Source organism: Haliotis rufescens, unplaced genomic scaffold, assembly GCF_023055435.1.
Source record: "Haliotis rufescens isolate VD_foot unplaced genomic scaffold, xgHalRufe1.0.p SCAF_11, whole genome shotgun sequence".
NCBI classification, from domain to species: domain Eukaryota; kingdom Metazoa; phylum Mollusca; class Gastropoda; order Lepetellida; family Haliotidae; genus Haliotis; species Haliotis rufescens.
The window spans coordinates 3,164,819-3,183,093 of NW_025963791.1; the positions used below are offsets into that span (position 1 = coordinate 3,164,819).

An 18,275-nucleotide genomic window follows, 5' to 3' on the forward strand; every position below is an offset into this window, starting at 1 on the left:
AGTGCGAAGTGTAAAGCCCTCATCGAACATGCTATTTATTGTCTAACTTGAAAATCGGAATCTTGACGCACACGAATGAAAATGTAAAAAACACACAAAAGTAATATCGATTCGTTTTAATGATTGTTTAAATTTCTTTGTCATTATAACAAATAAATTACCAATATTTGTTACAAATAAAATCTAACATAAACGGTCCCAAAATGCAGGAAATAGAGTTTAAGAGCATCGAATGTTTAAACATTTCCAGGGGAGCATGCCCCCCTCGCGAACCCTTGTAAATTTAGTTAAATTTACAGTTAAAATTAGCCAAGTTGCGCCCCTGAATTACACTCATTTGGGGAATAGTCCCAGGTTCTACATGATGACCCCTCGTTTTAGCCACAAGGCTAGTCACACTCAAGCGTTAAACAAGTTATAAATTGCTTGACCTGCTACCAACACCGACATATATCTGGCCATGACTGCGTTGAGAAAGTTATGTCCGTTTCTTGGTCTCATTGCCACAGAACGTTATATTGAGTAGCATAACGCCCCTTTAAGCAAATAGTTCAACAAACGTGTCCACGTTCCACGGTAGATCACAACCCGACCATTACTATAAAAAACCCATGTCATTGTTTATAACAGCAGCCTTAGATAAAAACGAACCACAGCCCAAGTACCTCTCGTATCTTGTAGCCCTATTCCCGTGATAGCGTAAAAACGAGCGAATCTTCACGTTTGCAGCAGACGATCTCGGTCATGTGACTAGAGATAAAACATGATTATGGCGATGGAGAGAGCTGAAGCGGACTTTGCTCGTGAAATATATCCTTGTCATACCTCCAGCGATTCACTGGCTGTGTTTATTCATAACGACAGGAAATGAATAAGAAACAGTATTATCGACATGAGTTCTGATCTTTTCGACGCCATTATTGTTGGCGCTGGGATATCTGGTTTGACTGCAGCCCATAGGTTGAAGAAAAAAGAACCGAACATTCGTGTGCTGGTGATAGAGGCGAAAGGTGAGATTCTTGGTTTTAATTCATCATGTTTCATACATAAACGTGAACAGAGTAAGTAAATAAGTTACAGAAGTAATTTGAACATATATGTCTCTAATAATATCTCAGCATACAAAGGCGGATCGAGGATTTTGAAAAAAGGGGTTTGGGTGCAAATACTATGCCAGGGTGCAGATAACATGTAATGTGTTTTAAAAATAGGCCCACCCCTCCCCCGCACAGACACACACTCACTCACACACACACACACACACTATCTCTCTCTCTCTCTCTCTCACACACACACACACACACACACACACCAACGACCACACACACGGACCTTGAAACAACTATTACAACATGGACAGGCATATACAGTAAACTACGCTTATAGCGAACTGACCGATAAAACGAACTTATTGTTTATTCCCGATTATTTGTTGTATAAATGCTGTATATATGCTTATAACACAACTGCGGTTATTACGAACTAAAATTAGTTGTCCCTTCGAGTTCGTCATAACCATTGTTTAGTGTATAATATTTTTTGTTATATTTCCTGAATCAGCAGAGTTGAAATTCAAACTGATAAACATCAATACCAATAAATATCGAAAATGCATTTAATATTGGATTATCATGTTAGTTTATCAGTTTGATTGATAATGGCCGAAGTTACATATTTCCACCTCAGTTCAAAAATAAATTCCCATACTAAACAGTTTCACAGCCTTGCTGATTTATATAAATAAAAGACTATTAAAAATAACATTATCAGGCATGTAAAGGGAATTAGTAAACAGAGAAGTAGCGTGTTATCTGTGTTTCAACACACACCTAATACCCTGATCATGAGAGGTTCAATCTGTTGATCTTCCGCATACCAACGTAGACATAAACCTACCCACGCTATTTCTCAGGCAACCGCATTAACATAGCCATTATTCTGTATTCTGTTGAGGCAACACAATGCACCTGTTGACGATACTTCCCACTTGTGCACTGCATTTGGAGTTATAGATAAACACATGTTCCACCTTAAGATATATATAAATAGGTCTGTTCAAGAATCCCACTTCACCTGCGACGACACTGATCGGTCGTGTCAAGAGGCCCGACCAATTTTATGTAGTGTGTTAGTATATGTAGGGTTTGGGAGTGGTAATACACGCTTTAAACTTCAAACTTTGGTAGCTTTACACAGCATAAGACTGCATGAAAATGTTATGGAAAGGGAATTTAAAGCAGAATGCACGTGCAAGTTGAAACAATCATGTGCAGTGACAATGACTTTAAAGATCAAACGTCAGTCAACATTTTGTCTCACGTTTGTCGACTTACTTCAAGTGGGAAAATGCCGAGATTGAATGCTGCCAATCGCAACATCGCGAGAGGACGTCTTGAAGCTGGAGAGTCCCAGGCTGCAGTTGCATTTCAACGTGCACCAGAGCACCATATCTCGTTTATAGGATCGCAAAACCCGCCTCATTTCGGCCCTAGATCGTCCGAGAAGTTTCCACGTCTGCACAAGATCGCTACATCAGGTTCTTTCACCTACTAACGTCATCGACATGCTACTGCCACCGAGACTGCAGGTTTATGCCTGGTTGGAAAAGGGTATCGGAACAAACACTCAGGAATCGTCTGCGAGAGGTGGGACTTAGACCCAGAAGACTGGTATTTGTCCTTGTACTGTGACGTTTGTACCGACGACAAAGTATGCGATGGAGCAACACCGTACATGTATGAATTCGAGTCCATGGTTAAGTGATGAATCACGATTTCTTCTCCAACCCCGAGAAGACATGGCTTTCCAGATCTCCGCATCTGAACCCGATAGAGCATCTGTGGGACGAACTCGACAGACGTGTACGTCAACATCAACATACGCCACATACACTGTCCAACGCTTTGCAGGACGAGTGGAGGAGAATTCCACAGGACAGAATCCGTCCTTATTCAGTCTGTGCAAAGGAGGTGTGGAGCAGTGATAACCCAACACGTCGGAACGCCAGTCTGGCCCAGTCTCGATTTATTTACAGACCGCCGTCATATAGCTGGAATATTGCTGAGTGAGGCGTTAAACAACAAACAAACACACTTCCATAGCAGAGAAAACATGTTTGATAGTGAAACTGTCGTCATATTTTCAAATGAAAAGTTAAGTTAAAAGATGAAATTAACTTACCTGTAAAAGGTGCAACACGTTTTGTCATAAGATTTTGGTATATCTCTGGGACCTACCCTCTGAACCCTTAACTATTTTTGCGGTTACGCTAAGCGTGAGTGAGTGAGTTGGGTTGAACAGTATCCCAGTTTTAATACGGCGTGTCAGCCCAGGTGAAACCCACGAGCACGGGTATGGTGTTAACAAACCTAGAAACATAATCGGGGATTCGAACTCATGAACCAAGGGACGCAACTCTGCAAAGCGAACTGTGGCGATGACTGGGCCCCCTGTCAAGCTAAGGACGTTTATACCCTCATTATAAGAATTAAATGAAACAATTACCAGAGTGATATAAAGATGTCTCCGTGTATTTTATTGCGGTGGTTGACTTACATTTTTGTCTTCTTCAGATCTAAACTCCTTACAGTGTTACGGTCTATTATTGACGTTACCCTTGTCTCACACTACGGATAAGTCGATATATATATATGATGACCCTTAGAAACTCGAGTTCAAAAGAGGTTCCAACGCATGTCCATCCCTTCTACTTTAAAACCAAAATTTACAAATGGTCATTTTCCATATTTGATGTGAATGTTGTGATACCAGTTGCTGGAGATGAGTAGTTTATCTCATCGCAAGTTCGGCATCTTGCCATTCACTCCTCCTCAGTAGGTGAGCTTCAGTGCTTTGTGCTCTAATTGTAGCTGCACAAATACACTCATAGTGTTACAACCATTGAAATATGGTGACCGGAACCTGGCAAAGACGTCTGTCGGTGACTTACACCCATGCAGTGAAGTGCGCGTTACAAGCTTGGGGTGGAATGTTGATAGTGGGTGCAAACATAATAACTAATAACAGTCTGAACGTTACAAGAAAAGAATCAGTATGATGATAATGGTAACTTAAATCTAATTTGGATTTTCCCGGGTATGACTCGTCCCCTGGAACCTGAACCTGTCTGAAAGATTCGACTGTAATAAATTGTGAACCCGTTCCACAAATCCGATCTTAGTGTGAGTGAGTGATTGAGTATGGTTTTACGCCGCTTTTAGCAATATTCCAGCAACATCACGGCGGGGGACACCAGAAATGGGCTTCACACATTGTACCCATGTCGGGAATCGAACCCGGTTCTTCAGCGTGACGAGCGAGCGCTTTAACCACTAGGCTACCCGACCGGCCCCCGATCTTAGAGCTACGACTATCAGAAGACAATACTAAAGTGTGGGTGGTTATAAAGATCACCTCAGGTCAACGTCTGTGCATTATTGCTGATTGCGCGACATCATGCTCCGATGTCCTGAATCTTTGCTCATGTATATACACTCACCGAACTGAACTAGCCGGAAAGAACTACATAAGTAAACAACGTTTATAACGAACACGCTTATAACGAACTGACGGATATAACGAACTCTTTTTTTGTCCCGTCCATTTGCTGAATATATGCTTATAACAAACAACGGTTATAACGCTGAGTTCGTTATAACCGTCGTTTACTGTGTTACGTTTGTCCACGTGTGTATTTGCAGATCGAGTTGGCGGGCGCACGTACAGTGTTCCCCTGAAGACAGTTGCTGGGACCGATGGGACTGAAGGAACAGATGTCTGGGACCTAGGTTCACAGTGGGTGGGCAGGTGAGACTGGGTGGACGGGTGAGACTTGGGTGAACAGTAGAGACTGGTTTGGCGGGTGAAACTTTGTGAACAGAAGAGACCAGATGGGCGGGTGAAAATGGGTGGACGGGTGAGGCCGGGTGGGCAGGTTGTATAGTTATAGCACGGCAGCTTGCATCTTGTTCACTAGTGTTCACTAGCCTAAGCTATGATATAGGCTTGTGGACACTCTTGCCTCGGGAAGATGAGCAGCTTGTAAATGATCGAATGTGGACGTTTCACCGCTCAGTAATGGACTATAAGGTACTCAAAATGAGAAAACCCTTATCTAGGAGTAAATGGCAATCTCATTAAAATCAGATTTTAGTTCTCGGTATCGCTAAACAAAGCGGCAGCGAGAACTCAGATCTGATTTAAATGAGATTGGAGTAAATGGTTGATAGTATGATCAACGATCCACAGCATGACCAATGCCACACGTTGTCACAACGACATACATCCAATCCTCACGCGACAGCCCTTACGACGATCATGGGGCACTTGGAGTCTTTTCGGTCCCGGCATTGTTCTAAGTCAGTACAACTGTCCCCAGATGCCAGACCCACATCATGTCGTTGCTGTCGGAGCTGGAGTTGGAGACGTACCCCCAGTACAGTGAGGGCAGCAAGTTTGTCCAGTTGGATGACCACAGCATCCGCACCTACACCTCCACCCTACCCACCCTGTCCTACCTGGAACTGCTGGACCTAAGAAGGTTCATCAACAAGGTAAGGTCAATTCGGTACGGTTGCGGTACAAGCTGGCGGTTGAGGTGCTTTTTATTTCACCTTTGCAGACCTCAATTATGTGATCTTGTTAAAAATAATCTTTTCCCGAAAATACTTAAAAATATTTTTGTCTCAGTCTTTGCCAAAACAAATGTTCGTGAAACAGCCATGCGTTTTTGGCTGTTGCTTTCGAGATAAAAATTGTATGTCTTGAAGCAGAAACGAAGGAAATATTCTGGCCCTGACGAAACTCCCCGCCCTCGCCCACACCCCCTCACCTCACCCCAGAATACTTAAAGGTGTGTCCCTACGTGTTTTTTCAAAAGCCAGCAGTGGCCTACTGGATAACGACAATCTGACAATTAGTAGTCATCATTATGTCGAATTCTCGACTGTGTCGTTGGATGGAACACGCCATATTCTCAAGATGATGTGAATGCCGAACACTAGGATAAGTAAAATTTTGTACCTTCGAGTTCGATACAACAGTGTTCAATTACTATCTGTGAAAACTCCACCGTCGAGATCTCAATCAGAAGGTTTGAACATTATTGTATCAGATTAATCGTTCCATGTAGATGCAGAATATTATTTTGAAAGCAAAGTATATACTTTGTGGACAGAAGTTGAAAGCCCAAGTGGTAACGTAAAATCATTAAGATTGGATCATACACAAGACGCTTCTGGTTCTCAACATGTTGACGTTCAGTCCCCGTGTCCTTCACCAAGTAACAATCTATGTACAAGTGTAAGGGATTTTCGTTCCGTTTTCAGATAGATGCCATGAGACGCCAGGTACCAGCAGACGACCCGTTCTCGTGCAACAAGGCCCGGAAGTGGGACTCCATGACGCTAGAAACCTTCAAACAGAACACTCTCTGGACAGCAGGTGGGTTACAAAGTAGACACAAGTTATGGTTTACAACTTCTCTATTTACTGCAAAGGCAACGTTTCGGTAAAGAACCTTATACCGTTTCAAGGATCTACACCGAATCGTCGCCAAGGACTATCATTCTAAAATTGATAATCGAGGATGACACATCAACATCGTCACATACGTTATCGTATCCCAGTATCACCCTTGTAATGTCTGTGCAACAGGATCCGCTGATGCTATCGACGCTGTTGTGCGGTGCATTCTGGGAGTGGAGGCGTCCCAGGTGTCGCTTCTGTTCTTCCTAATGTACGTCAATTCCGCAGATGGCCTTGACAACCTCGTGCAGAAAACAGAGGATTCGGGACAGGAGTTGAAGATTAAGGTGAAAAGAGATGTTACTTGTGGTCGCGGAAGTGTCTGTAACGACGCTGTGCTTGTTTCGATTGAATAAACAACCAATTAATGTACAAATGTATATTCGAAACCAGTTTTTTAAACAGATGCACATCTTTGATATAATGTTATAAAGCAAACGTGTGAGTGTAATGATATGCCAAAAATGGAATCTTATAATGTGGATAGCTTTTGTCCAATCCTATTGTATTTTGCCAATAATATATGTTTCAACAAGATATGATGATTCTTCGTTGTATCCCCACATGGGTACATGCATCTTCCCGAGGCAAGAGAGTTAACTGACTGTAAAAGTCCAGTGGCAACTTGACTTTTAAAATCTTGCCTCGGGAAGATGGGGTACATTTGGTAAAGCCCATTTCTGGTGTTCCCCGCCCTGACATTGCGACAATAAAGCGGTGTAAAATTACTTTTCACGTTACCTTTGTACATTGTCTATCACTTCTGCGTTTCAGGGAGGAGCTCAACAAATATGTGAGAAGTTGGTCGAAGCAATAGGAGACAACAGTGTCATGTTGAAACAGCCAGTGTCCAACATCAAGCAGGTAAACAACTTGAGTGTCTTTTTACATCTCTAATACATTTACGATGAAATGAATGCACCAAAACTAGTTCGTGGACTTGTAGAATGAAAGTATGTGTACATTCTATTGTATGTTCTGTTATCATTGGACCGCCTCCGTGGTCTAGTGGTAGAGCGTCCGCCCGGAGGGCGGAAGGTCCGGGGTTGATCCCCGGCCACGTCATACCAAAAGACGTTGAAGGATGGTACGTGTTGTTACCCTGTCTGGCGCTCGGCATTAAGGGGCTAAAAGAAGGACTGTTCGGCTCGGAGTCAGCAAACTGTGTCTGAGTGGGGTATTTATGTTAAACTGTGGCATGGTATCTCAGTGAGCTAGCACTATAAATCGGCATCAGTCCGGAATAGTACAAGCAGCCACACAAACACACACACGTGCATGCACGTCGCTATATAAGTTCAATAATCTTGAACGCGACGTTAAACCCAATTTCACCTCACTTTACCTCTGTTATCATTACCGATGTTTCAGGAGTCTGAGGGAGTCGTCATCACAACAACACACGGCACAACATTCAAGTGTAAACGGGCTATCGTCACCATCCCGCCTAACTTACTCAGTGAGAATCCTTGTCACCAATGTCTTGCCATCTTTACGGTATCACCACCCCATCCTTAGTATCATCTTTACGGTATCACCACACCATCCTTAGTATCATCTTGACGGTTTCACCACACCATCCTTAGTATCATCTTTACGGTATCACCACACCATCCTTAGTATCATCTTTACGGTATCACCACACCATCCTTAGTATCATCTTTACGGTATCACCACCCCATCCTTAGTATCATCTTTACGGTATCACCACACCATCCTTAGTATCATCTTGACGGTTTCACCACACCATCCTTAGTATCATCTTTACGGTATCACCACACCATCCTTAGTATCATCTTTACGGTATCACCACACCATCCTTAGTATCATCTTTACGGTATCACCACACCATCCTTAGTATCATCTTTACGGTATCACCACACCATCCTTAGTATCATCTTTACGGTATCACCACACCATCCTTAGTATCATCTTTTTACGGTATCACCACACCATCCTTAGTATCATCTTTACGTTATCACCACACCATCCTTAGTATCATCTTTACGGTATCACCACACCATCCTTAGTATCATCTTTACGGTATAACCTCACCATCCTTAGTATCATCTTTACGGTATCACCACACCATCCTTAGTATCATCTTTACGGTATCACCACACCATCCTTAGTATCATCTTTTTACGGTATCACCACACCATCCTTAGTATCACCTTTACGGTATCACCACACCATCCTTAGTATCATCTTTACGTTATCACCACACCATCCTTAGTATCATCTTTACGGTTTCACCACACCATCCTTAGTATCATCTTTACGGTATCACCACACCATCCTTAGTATCATCTTTACGGTTTCACCACACCATCCTTAGTATCATCTTTACGGTTTCACCACACCACCCTTAGTATCATCTTTACGGTTTCACCACACCATCCTTAGTATCATCTTTACGGTATCACCACACCATCCTTAGTATCATCTTTACGGTTTCACCACACCATCCTTAGTATCATCTTTACGGTTTCACCACACCATCCTTAGTATCATCTTTACCCTATCATAATATAGAACGTCAACGCCAGAGAATGTTCAGGCTGGACTGTCTGTTGAAACAGACAAACAGTGGTGAACTCGGCTACACGGTGTAGCTGTGTTTCAACTATATCATATTAAACCTTTATCGTCAGTACTCCCTTCACCATGTGTCACCAATACCATCTGTACCTTATATCACCCCTACCATCTGTACCTTGTAGCATTGACACATCTATTTTGTATGGAAGATACCTATGCTTTTTCTGTCTGACTATCTTTGTCATGCTTACCTGACGTCTTAGATTTCTTTGGCTTTGCCTCGCAGTCATATAAATTCACATGAGATCACTCTCAAGTACATACGAAGTCAATGTCTGATTCCTCTTGTCCCAGCTGAGGCTGTATTTGTTTCACCTCTCCTCTCCAGGCAAGGTTCATTTCGAGCCCAATCTGCCAATATGCAAGCGAGACTACATAAGCCGGGCTCCGCTCAGCAACAGGATCACAGTTCTTCTCACCTTCAAAGAGGTGCGTATGAGGGGAGCAGGGTGCACTCACAAATAATCTAAATCTAAATAGGACAGTTATATGTTCTGAAATTTATCATTAAAGATCAAGGATAGTTAAATACAAATCTTGTATGATACCGTGTACAAATGACAGGGCACTCGGGTGAACAATTGTACAAAGTAAGTATAATTAATGGAATCCATCGTTTTATGCCTGTGACATTTTCAGTACGAGCTTGATTCAAGAATGAATTGTTTAGAACATGCTATATACACGATGCTGGGACACAATTATAGATGCTAATGGTCGCTCCGTATTCCAGTCGTTCTGGCGAGACCGGGGGTGGTCGGGTGAGATTCTGTCCAGTGGGGGGCAAAGTACAGTGTCCAGGTGCGACTCCGGTCCTCTCTGCTTCGCCTGTGACGCGACTTCCGCTGACGACAACCCCGCCATCGTCGCCTTTATCGGCGGTCATCAAGCAGTTCAGTGGGGTCAACTGCAGGTCAGATTACAAGGGCGCTTTCTAACATTTTCTCTTCTTTACTAACCAAGTCATGATTCGGGTTAGAACTGGTCCCCAGCAACCTATGCTTGTCGTAAGACTGCATGGGTCGGGTGGCTGGCTGGGTCCCTTGGTTGGTTGCGTGTCATCGTACCCCGACGGCCTGGGACGTTGTTCATAATATCAATCACGGGTTTGCCTGGTCCAGATTATTTAATGACTGCTATCATTTAGCTGGAAGATTGCTGAAATATTGCTGACAACAAAGTATAGTATACTCTATTCCATGACTTGATTGATATTCAGTATTTCATTTCAGAATGTCACTTGTCGACAGTGGATGTCGTCAGTGGATGTTGTTTTTCACCTGATTATTCGTGTGCACATATGAGTGTTACGATGTCCCTATGATTACTTAAGGTTACCTTTACCGAAGTTACCATTGTCCAAGCATCAACTGAACGTTGGCATGTGAGCTCCTTTGTTGGACTGTAGGTCAATTGTTAGTCATTATATACCAAGAATAATCTCTTCAATAATGTATATTTATGCCGTATGTCACGTAATGTAATAATAAGGAATAAAGGTCTCGATAATTATATGGAAGTAAATTGTTTGGTTCTGAGTGCTTCTGTAAAGCTTAAACTTTCACTTTCAACATGAAGCCAAGTCAAGCCGGGTACTTGGACCCCCCCCCCCATGGATACAATGTCCATTTCCGGTGTCCCCGTAATAATGCTGGAATACGGTTAAAGATATTTTCACTCACTCACCCTTTTGCATCATGGCAGCTGGAGGAGAGGAAACGCGGTGTACTTGAATCCCTTTCCCGATTCTTCGGGCCCGACGTCTTCGGCTACGTGGACTACGCGGAAAGGGATTGGAATCAGGAGTCCTATACCGACGGGGGTCCTCTGTGCGTCGCCAACCCTGGAGCGATGATGTACTACAACAAGGCACTCCGTCAACCTTTCGGCAAGTGAGTTGTTATCCTAGTTGCAACAGTCAATGGCGTCACCAGAAGCTTTGGTTCGATGGGCAGAAGACCGGTAACTTGATAGATACATAATAACATGAAAATATGAATGTATTTGTGTATATAATTTTTTTATTTAATTTTGGTATGATATTGTGTCGGTCAGTTGGTTAAGCGAAGAGCAGGATGCTTACAAGCTGTTCAGTTCTGTCAGACTAGATTTGTTTATGTTTGGAGCTGCTAGAGTCAATACCATGCATTTGAAAAATTGATGTTCATTTCTATAACATTCTACCCCTTCCAAAATGTTTTTTCTTTCAGGGTCCATTTCGCAGGGACGGAGACCGCTACTGTTTGGATTGGCTCTATGAACGGCGCTGTTCAGGCGGGGTTGAGAGCGGCGACGGAAGTGCTAAGGATAATCAAACCGGAAGTTGTGACGCCAGACGACCTTGCCATTCTAACCACCAATCAAACACGCCAGAAGAAATCTGTGAGACGGAAAGCCAAGGCGCCGAGTTGGGTGACACTGACAATTGGACTCGGTTCACTTATCACAATCTTGTTTGCCATAGGCAATCGTGACAGACTGCAACATTTATTCCAAGGCGTTTCTACTAAAAACTAGGTGTTTGAAGAAATATATGAGGCAGTTCGAAATAATATGTCGACAATCTAACTGAAACAAAGACTTTTCTACACAGATCACCTACTTCACAAAGCGCCTTTAGCTTACTGTCCTCGTTTGTCCAGGGCATTATATCTCCATTCTATGATAAATACCCTGGACCTTTTCGCTACCGTAGCTTACTTATTTTCAGTCGGATTTCAAATAACATGTCGCTAGATACAGCCGTACAAAAGTTACACTCAAGAGCAAAGGAACTTTATGTGCTAAGAGAGATTGAGGAGGTTGCGTTATTTTCGAAACGATTCTTATTTATCAATACTAGTATATAATTGAGATATAATAACCTGAAGAACCGAGGATGTTAACTCACTTACCCATTTAACAAATGAAGCCCTTCTTCAGGGGAAAAACGTTACTCTAGTATGAGTTTGCTGTTGAAAGGATTAAAGGCAGTTACAGCTACATACGTGATTCGTAATACATTTAGAAGGAACACGTGGTTGTTTCTAAGATTATTAAGTATGTTATTAGTGTAAATATATGTCAGTATATGTTAAGTTCACAAACCAATTATTTTTGCATGAATGTTTTGGTAAAAAGTGAAACATTGTCGACGCTTAATTATTGTTCTTTTGTAAAAGACCACAAATCACTTCATTCGTTCTCATACAAACAAATTCTTCATTATCTTATGAAAAGTCTGCTCTTGATGAATTTATGCATACAATTCCTATTGTCAAAGAATATATTTAACACAGCATTACCTAATTTTACCTGGTACCTGGGGGTGGGGGTGGGGGGTTGGGGGGAGGTATTTTGGTCAGATGTTTTATTTTACAGCGTTTGAGTCGAAAGGTGGAAATAAAAATAACCCAGACTGGTCAAATTGGTTCTAGTCTTTTAGATAATAGCTTTAATAAAACACCAGACTGTAGTCTTGTGCTTTCAAGTATTACCAAATGCACTGAAACAGTTCCATTTCAGCATTCCTGTCGAATATTTTTATATTTTATTATTTACTGTCGACGTATGTGTGATGCTGATTTGAATTTTGACGGATCCGTAAACAAAGTTTTAAAAATACGGTTTTATCTATATAATCATATATGTGTGTGCTATCATGAAATATCGTCGTAAATGAAAAAGGTAGGCATCGACTCCGACGAACAAACAATCAACATTTGAGTTGTAAGCATACAATTAGAGTCGGTATACTTTGTGTATATGTTTTGATATTACGTTTGATTTGATGCAACTGCAACCATCAATCTGGCAGTCATGGCGTTCACCATCCTGAGAATCAGACGTGTTTATTCAGTATTTCAGTCTTGAGCACAATTGAGGTGAGGTGAAATGGGGTTTAACGTCGCGTCGAAGATTATTGCACTTATATAGCGACGTGCATGCATGTATGTCTGTGTGTGGCTGCTTGTACTCGTCAGGACTGATGCCGATTTATAGTGCTAGCTCATTGAGATACCATGCCGCAGTTTAACACGAATACCCCACCCAGACACAGTTTGCTGACTCCGAGCCGAACAGTCCTTCTTTTAGCCCCTTAATGCCGAGCGCCAGACAGGGTAACAACACGTACCATCCTTCAACGTCTTTTGGTATCCCCTTAATGCCAAGCGCCAGACAGGGTTCCATCTTTTAGCGTCTTTTAGTATGACGCGGTCAGGGATCGAACCCCGGACCTTTGGGCGGACCCTCTACCACTTGACCACAGAGGCGGTCCTGAACGCAATTGAATGAACACAACACAGTTGTAGTCACGTATCGGACATGACATTTGCTTAATTAACAACGCTTTGACATCTTATAGAAAATGTGTGTGATAAAGATAGCAACTGACTTATTTATATTTACACCATTTGGGTTAAGTAAATTGTACATTACTTGTTGATGCACGGATACATTTTCTTTGGGAAGCAAAGACATCGCAGATTAACAGGACATGAATCTCGTCTTCAATAGACTCAGATTTACAATGTTCATATAATATTGGAATAGTCTATGTCTTTGTTCTTCCTAATATCTTGTAATATAAAACAATGCAAAGAGATCCTAAACTTTTAAATCGCGCGTAGAAGGAATTTATCATTTAATGTTAAACATTTCTCAGGCTCAAACTCAAACTCAAACTTAAATGAAAGCATTATGTGAAGAAAATGAGGTCTAACACTTTCTGACAACCTTGACAACCAGCATTATCTACAAGTCTTTGAAGAGTCTGTTAAAGGTAGAAACAAATTATAACTTATCCCAAACATTTTGGGCAATACAAACATGGGAAAAAACACAAGAAAATAATAGTGGTCTGATATCCGATGCCCAGATATATGTTTGGCATTATTGTCGAAAGATACTAACAACCAGTAATTCCGGTTAGGGAAACCATCTTCGAACGAAGCCACATGGCCAGGTTCAAGATGCTGGAAAATGTAAAATAGTTCCGTCGTTTGTTGGTTTGTTGTTTTTCCCGCAGTCAGCCAGTACGCGTTATAGATAACCGTCTGGGGAGGCAAACCAGTGGTTTGGTAGCATGATGAACGACCCACACCGTCGGGGTACGATGACACACAATCAACTAAGTGACAACAGGACCTGATCACCCGTCCTTCGTTATGCCGACTCCTGTACAAGAATGGCGTACCGGGGCTCTTAGTTTGCGCCCGAACGATAATTTAAGTGACATTCACTCCTCACTGTGACGACTTATTATGAATGCGTGGGTTCTTGGGCCAATCAGATTTCATATTTCTAAAATGATTCGTCTTCATTTCTTTCCCACCGCGTTTCGGAAATGTCGACATTAGCCAAGGAAAACCAACACAGGGTGTATATGATACACAGAAATGGCAGGATATATATACTATTGCACACAAAAAAGAGTAGGGGATATTTTGTTTTGACGTGAAACAACTGGAGAATACACCAATCTCTGTGAAAGTAAGTGATTTATGTGGCAAGAACATTTCCGAAGAAATCAAGCTCCCAAACACAACATCATGACAGCCATGAAGCACGTGACCTCGGGCAGCACGTTCAAGGTGTGGTATGCCAGATTTACCATTGTCACTCAGTCTCGGTTGTCAGCAGACGCATATTGTTTTCTTATTTAACACATTTAATCATTAAGGAAGCAACAGCACTGATTGTATGAGGCTGCATGTTTCTCTGTCTGTCATCAGTGGATTGTGGACCTGACACAAACAAACGTATAACGCCGACGATCGACGCTGCTCTGGACGTCCAGGGGCAACAACTCCAGCCCAGTCGGATTAGTCAGAACGGTGGCATAACGGAATCGGTTGCAAACTGCCACTCAGAGATGGTACCGGTTGCAACAGGCAGCTGGTGTAAGAGTACATGCCTAGACTATGCGAAATCGTCTTCACTGACGTCATTCGCGTGCTCGACGTCCACATGTCACCCCACAACTAACTGCAAGTTTTTCAGAGGCGACAGTGATGCAGGGAACGTCAGCACTGGTAAATCGACGTTTCTGACGAATCAAGTTTCACTCTCGACTTCCCTGACCGAAGGAATCGAGTTTAGATACGTGCTAATGAGGGGTTTACGTTGGCGTCGTACAGCATCGACGCTTGGGATGTGGGTCCATAATGGTATCGGATGGTGTCACAATGACTGGCCGATCTGCTCTCCCTATTGCCCATGGCAAAGTCAAAGGTCAATACTATCGGGACAACATAACTGAACCACTTGTGGTGCCATTTGCACAACGTGTTGGGCAACGTTTATTCTTTCAAGATAATAATGCATGTGTTTATCGTTCCAGGATTGCGATCAAATTCCTCTAACGGCAAAGCATCCATGTTGCCCAAGGGCGTATGTTTCGGCCCTCGGGTTGTAGCTCAGGGTGATGACGGATGACAAAACTCAGGGGTGAAGTTTAAGACGACGATGTTTATTGTTGATGGTTTGGAATAAGTTGAAAAGGTACATGTTGATAATAACGTGACAGAACGCACACCGGGACCGAGTGGCCAATCTTCCCGGGTGGGAGAACCGTTCTGTCACTTACCTTCTGGCTGTCTCTCAGACTGACCATGTCAGTTGCGTTTTGTAGAGCGAGGTATGACGTGACGTGTGGCAAGGTCATTGTCCCACGTGTATGTATATACGTAAGATCCGGCGACGTTAGGAGGTGTTAATTGAAAATTATAGATAGCGCTGGAAATTAAGGGTCCTGCCCGGAGGGGCTTATGATAAGAGGGGATACGCCGAATGTTTGCGTATTTAGATAAATGAAATGTTAAGTAAGTATTGAAATGGTTTGCACTATAACAATGTCATACCATGGCCAGCACTCAGTTCTGATGTTTCTCCCAGTGAACACGTCTGGGTTGCGATTGGCAGACGTGTACGTCAAGGTCAAAATACACCCACGATTCTCAATGAACACAGTGTCTCTCTCACTCGTCAGTGGAACAACATAAGTTAAGCTGACATAGGTCAACTCATCAGAAGCGTGCCTTGAAGAATTCGCTCTTGTATGGTCAACAGGGGTGATTTTACCCGATATAAGTGACGTTGGCTGCAAAATGCAAACACCGAATTTGACCCACGACCCATTTAACGACCTAGTGCGCCGCCATGTCATCAAATCAACCATTAGAAATCCATTAGATCTGATCGCCTTCTCCCCAGCAGATGTGATAATTTTCATTTGATTATTGCCACTATACCCTTCTGTATTGGCATAATATCACGGCGCGTCTTTACTCTGAAATCGCAACTCGATTATATACGTTTTCAGATAAAGACAAGCTTGTCGCTCAGTCGTGACAAGAATTAAGACGCCTCTACGCTGATTTGCTTAATAGTAGAACATTCACCTTACGCGACCTCCTATGCAGATTTTTTTTACAGAAAACATTTTTCCTTAACTTGATTAAAAAATTAATAACAGTATCTGCCACCCCCCCCCCCCCCCCCCCCCACACACACACACACACACACCCCACCCCACATCCCACACACACCCCACCCTCACACACACACACACATGCACACACACACACACACACACACACACACACACACACACACACACACACACACACACACACCCCACCCTCACACACACACACACACATGCACACACACACACACACACACACACACACACACACACACACACACACACACACACACACACACACACACACACCTGTCCTGTCACAAAAAGTTAACTACGGCCTTGAATTTGCACGGCAGTATACGAGCCGACTGGACTTTTACAGTTAGTTAACTCCCTTGCCTTGTGAAGATGGACGCCCTCCATTGGGAATACACATAAAGCTTCCACTATTGACCCCCCTTTGCCTGCTCGGATACAATGTTTCACAATATGGTGTTCCTGACATTAGCGTTAAACCCTATTTAATCACATTTAATTATATTGAACAAAATACGCTCTAAGTCTAGTCTATGCATTGATTTGAGGACTTGCTGTTCGGGCGAGGCGAATCGTGACGAATAACAGCCGCTACGCGCCATGTAGATAAATAAATAATGTATAAATGATAAGTATGTAAACACTGTTCTAAAGAAACACGTGAGCTGTATATAAACAGACATAAACAACGATGATCGTGTGTTTATTATTCACGATGAAACTGAATAATGTACACTGTCCACATATCTGAGCATTCACTGAAGCAATCATATGAAGGTTAACTATGTAGGTAAACTATGTAGGTAAACTATGTAGGTAAACTATGCATTTGTACATATTGTACAGATGAGAAGTTGCATCTATGTGTATTCGCACACATTCTCTCTCCCTCTCTTCCCCCTCTCCCTATGAGTATCACCCTTCTCTCTCATTCGTGCATATTCTCTCATTCTTCCCATTCAAATCTTTCTAGGTTTCGTCTCTCTATCTAGCGTATCTCCCTTTCTCTACTCTCTCTTCCCTTCTCTCGCCCATTCTCTACTTTCTCTCTCTCCCATCCTCTAATCTCTCCCTTCTCTGTCCCTCGCTTACTCTTTTATTCTCTACTTTCTCTCTCCCCCATCCTCTACTCTCTCCCTTCTCTGTCCCTCGCTTACTCTTTTATTCTCTACTTTCTCTCTCCCCCATCCTCTAATCTCTCCCTTCTTTGTCCCTCGCTTACTCTTCTATTCTCTACTTTCTCTCTCCCCCATCCTCTAATCTCTCCCTTCTCTGTCCCTCGCTTACTCTTCTATTCTCTACTTTCTCTCTCCCCCATCCTCTACTCTCTCCCTTCTCTGTCCCTCGCTTACTCTTCTATTCTCTACTTTCTCTCTCCCCCATCCTCTACTCTCTCCCTTCTCTGTCCCTCGCTTACTCTTCTATTCTCTACTTTCTCTCTCCCCCATCCTCTAATCTCTCCCTTCTCTGTCCCTCGCTTACTCTTCTATTCTCTACTTTCTCTCTCCCCCATCCTCTAATCTCTCCCTTCTCTGTCCCTCGCTTACTCTTCTATTCTCTACTTTCTCTCTCCCCCATCCTCTACTCTCTCCCTTCTCTGTCCCTCGCTTACTCTTTTATTCTCTACTTTCTCTCTCCCCCATCCTCTACTCTCTCCCTTCTCTGTCCCTCGCTTACTCTTCTATTCTCTACTTTCTCTCTCCCC

At 42.8% G+C, this 18,275-nt stretch overlaps 1 protein-coding gene across 1 annotated transcript; it reads left to right on the plus strand.

The window, feature by feature from the left end:
• The first annotated feature begins 696 nt into the window (after positions 1–696).
• LOC124144533 (probable flavin-containing monoamine oxidase A) lies at positions 697–12,255 on the plus strand. The gene is made up of 11 exons (XM_046513976.2): positions 697–1,010; positions 4,701–4,806; positions 5,378–5,552; positions 6,327–6,441; positions 6,655–6,812; positions 7,300–7,389; positions 7,897–7,984; positions 9,455–9,555; positions 9,860–10,039; positions 10,831–11,018; positions 11,337–12,255. Exons 1-11 carry the CDS (start codon positions 893–895, stop codon positions 11,641–11,643), a joined length of 1,626 nt encoding a protein of 541 aa, XP_046369932.1. The 5' UTR covers positions 697–892; the 3' UTR covers positions 11,644–12,255.
• Positions 12,256–18,275: the final 6,020 nt, after the last annotated feature.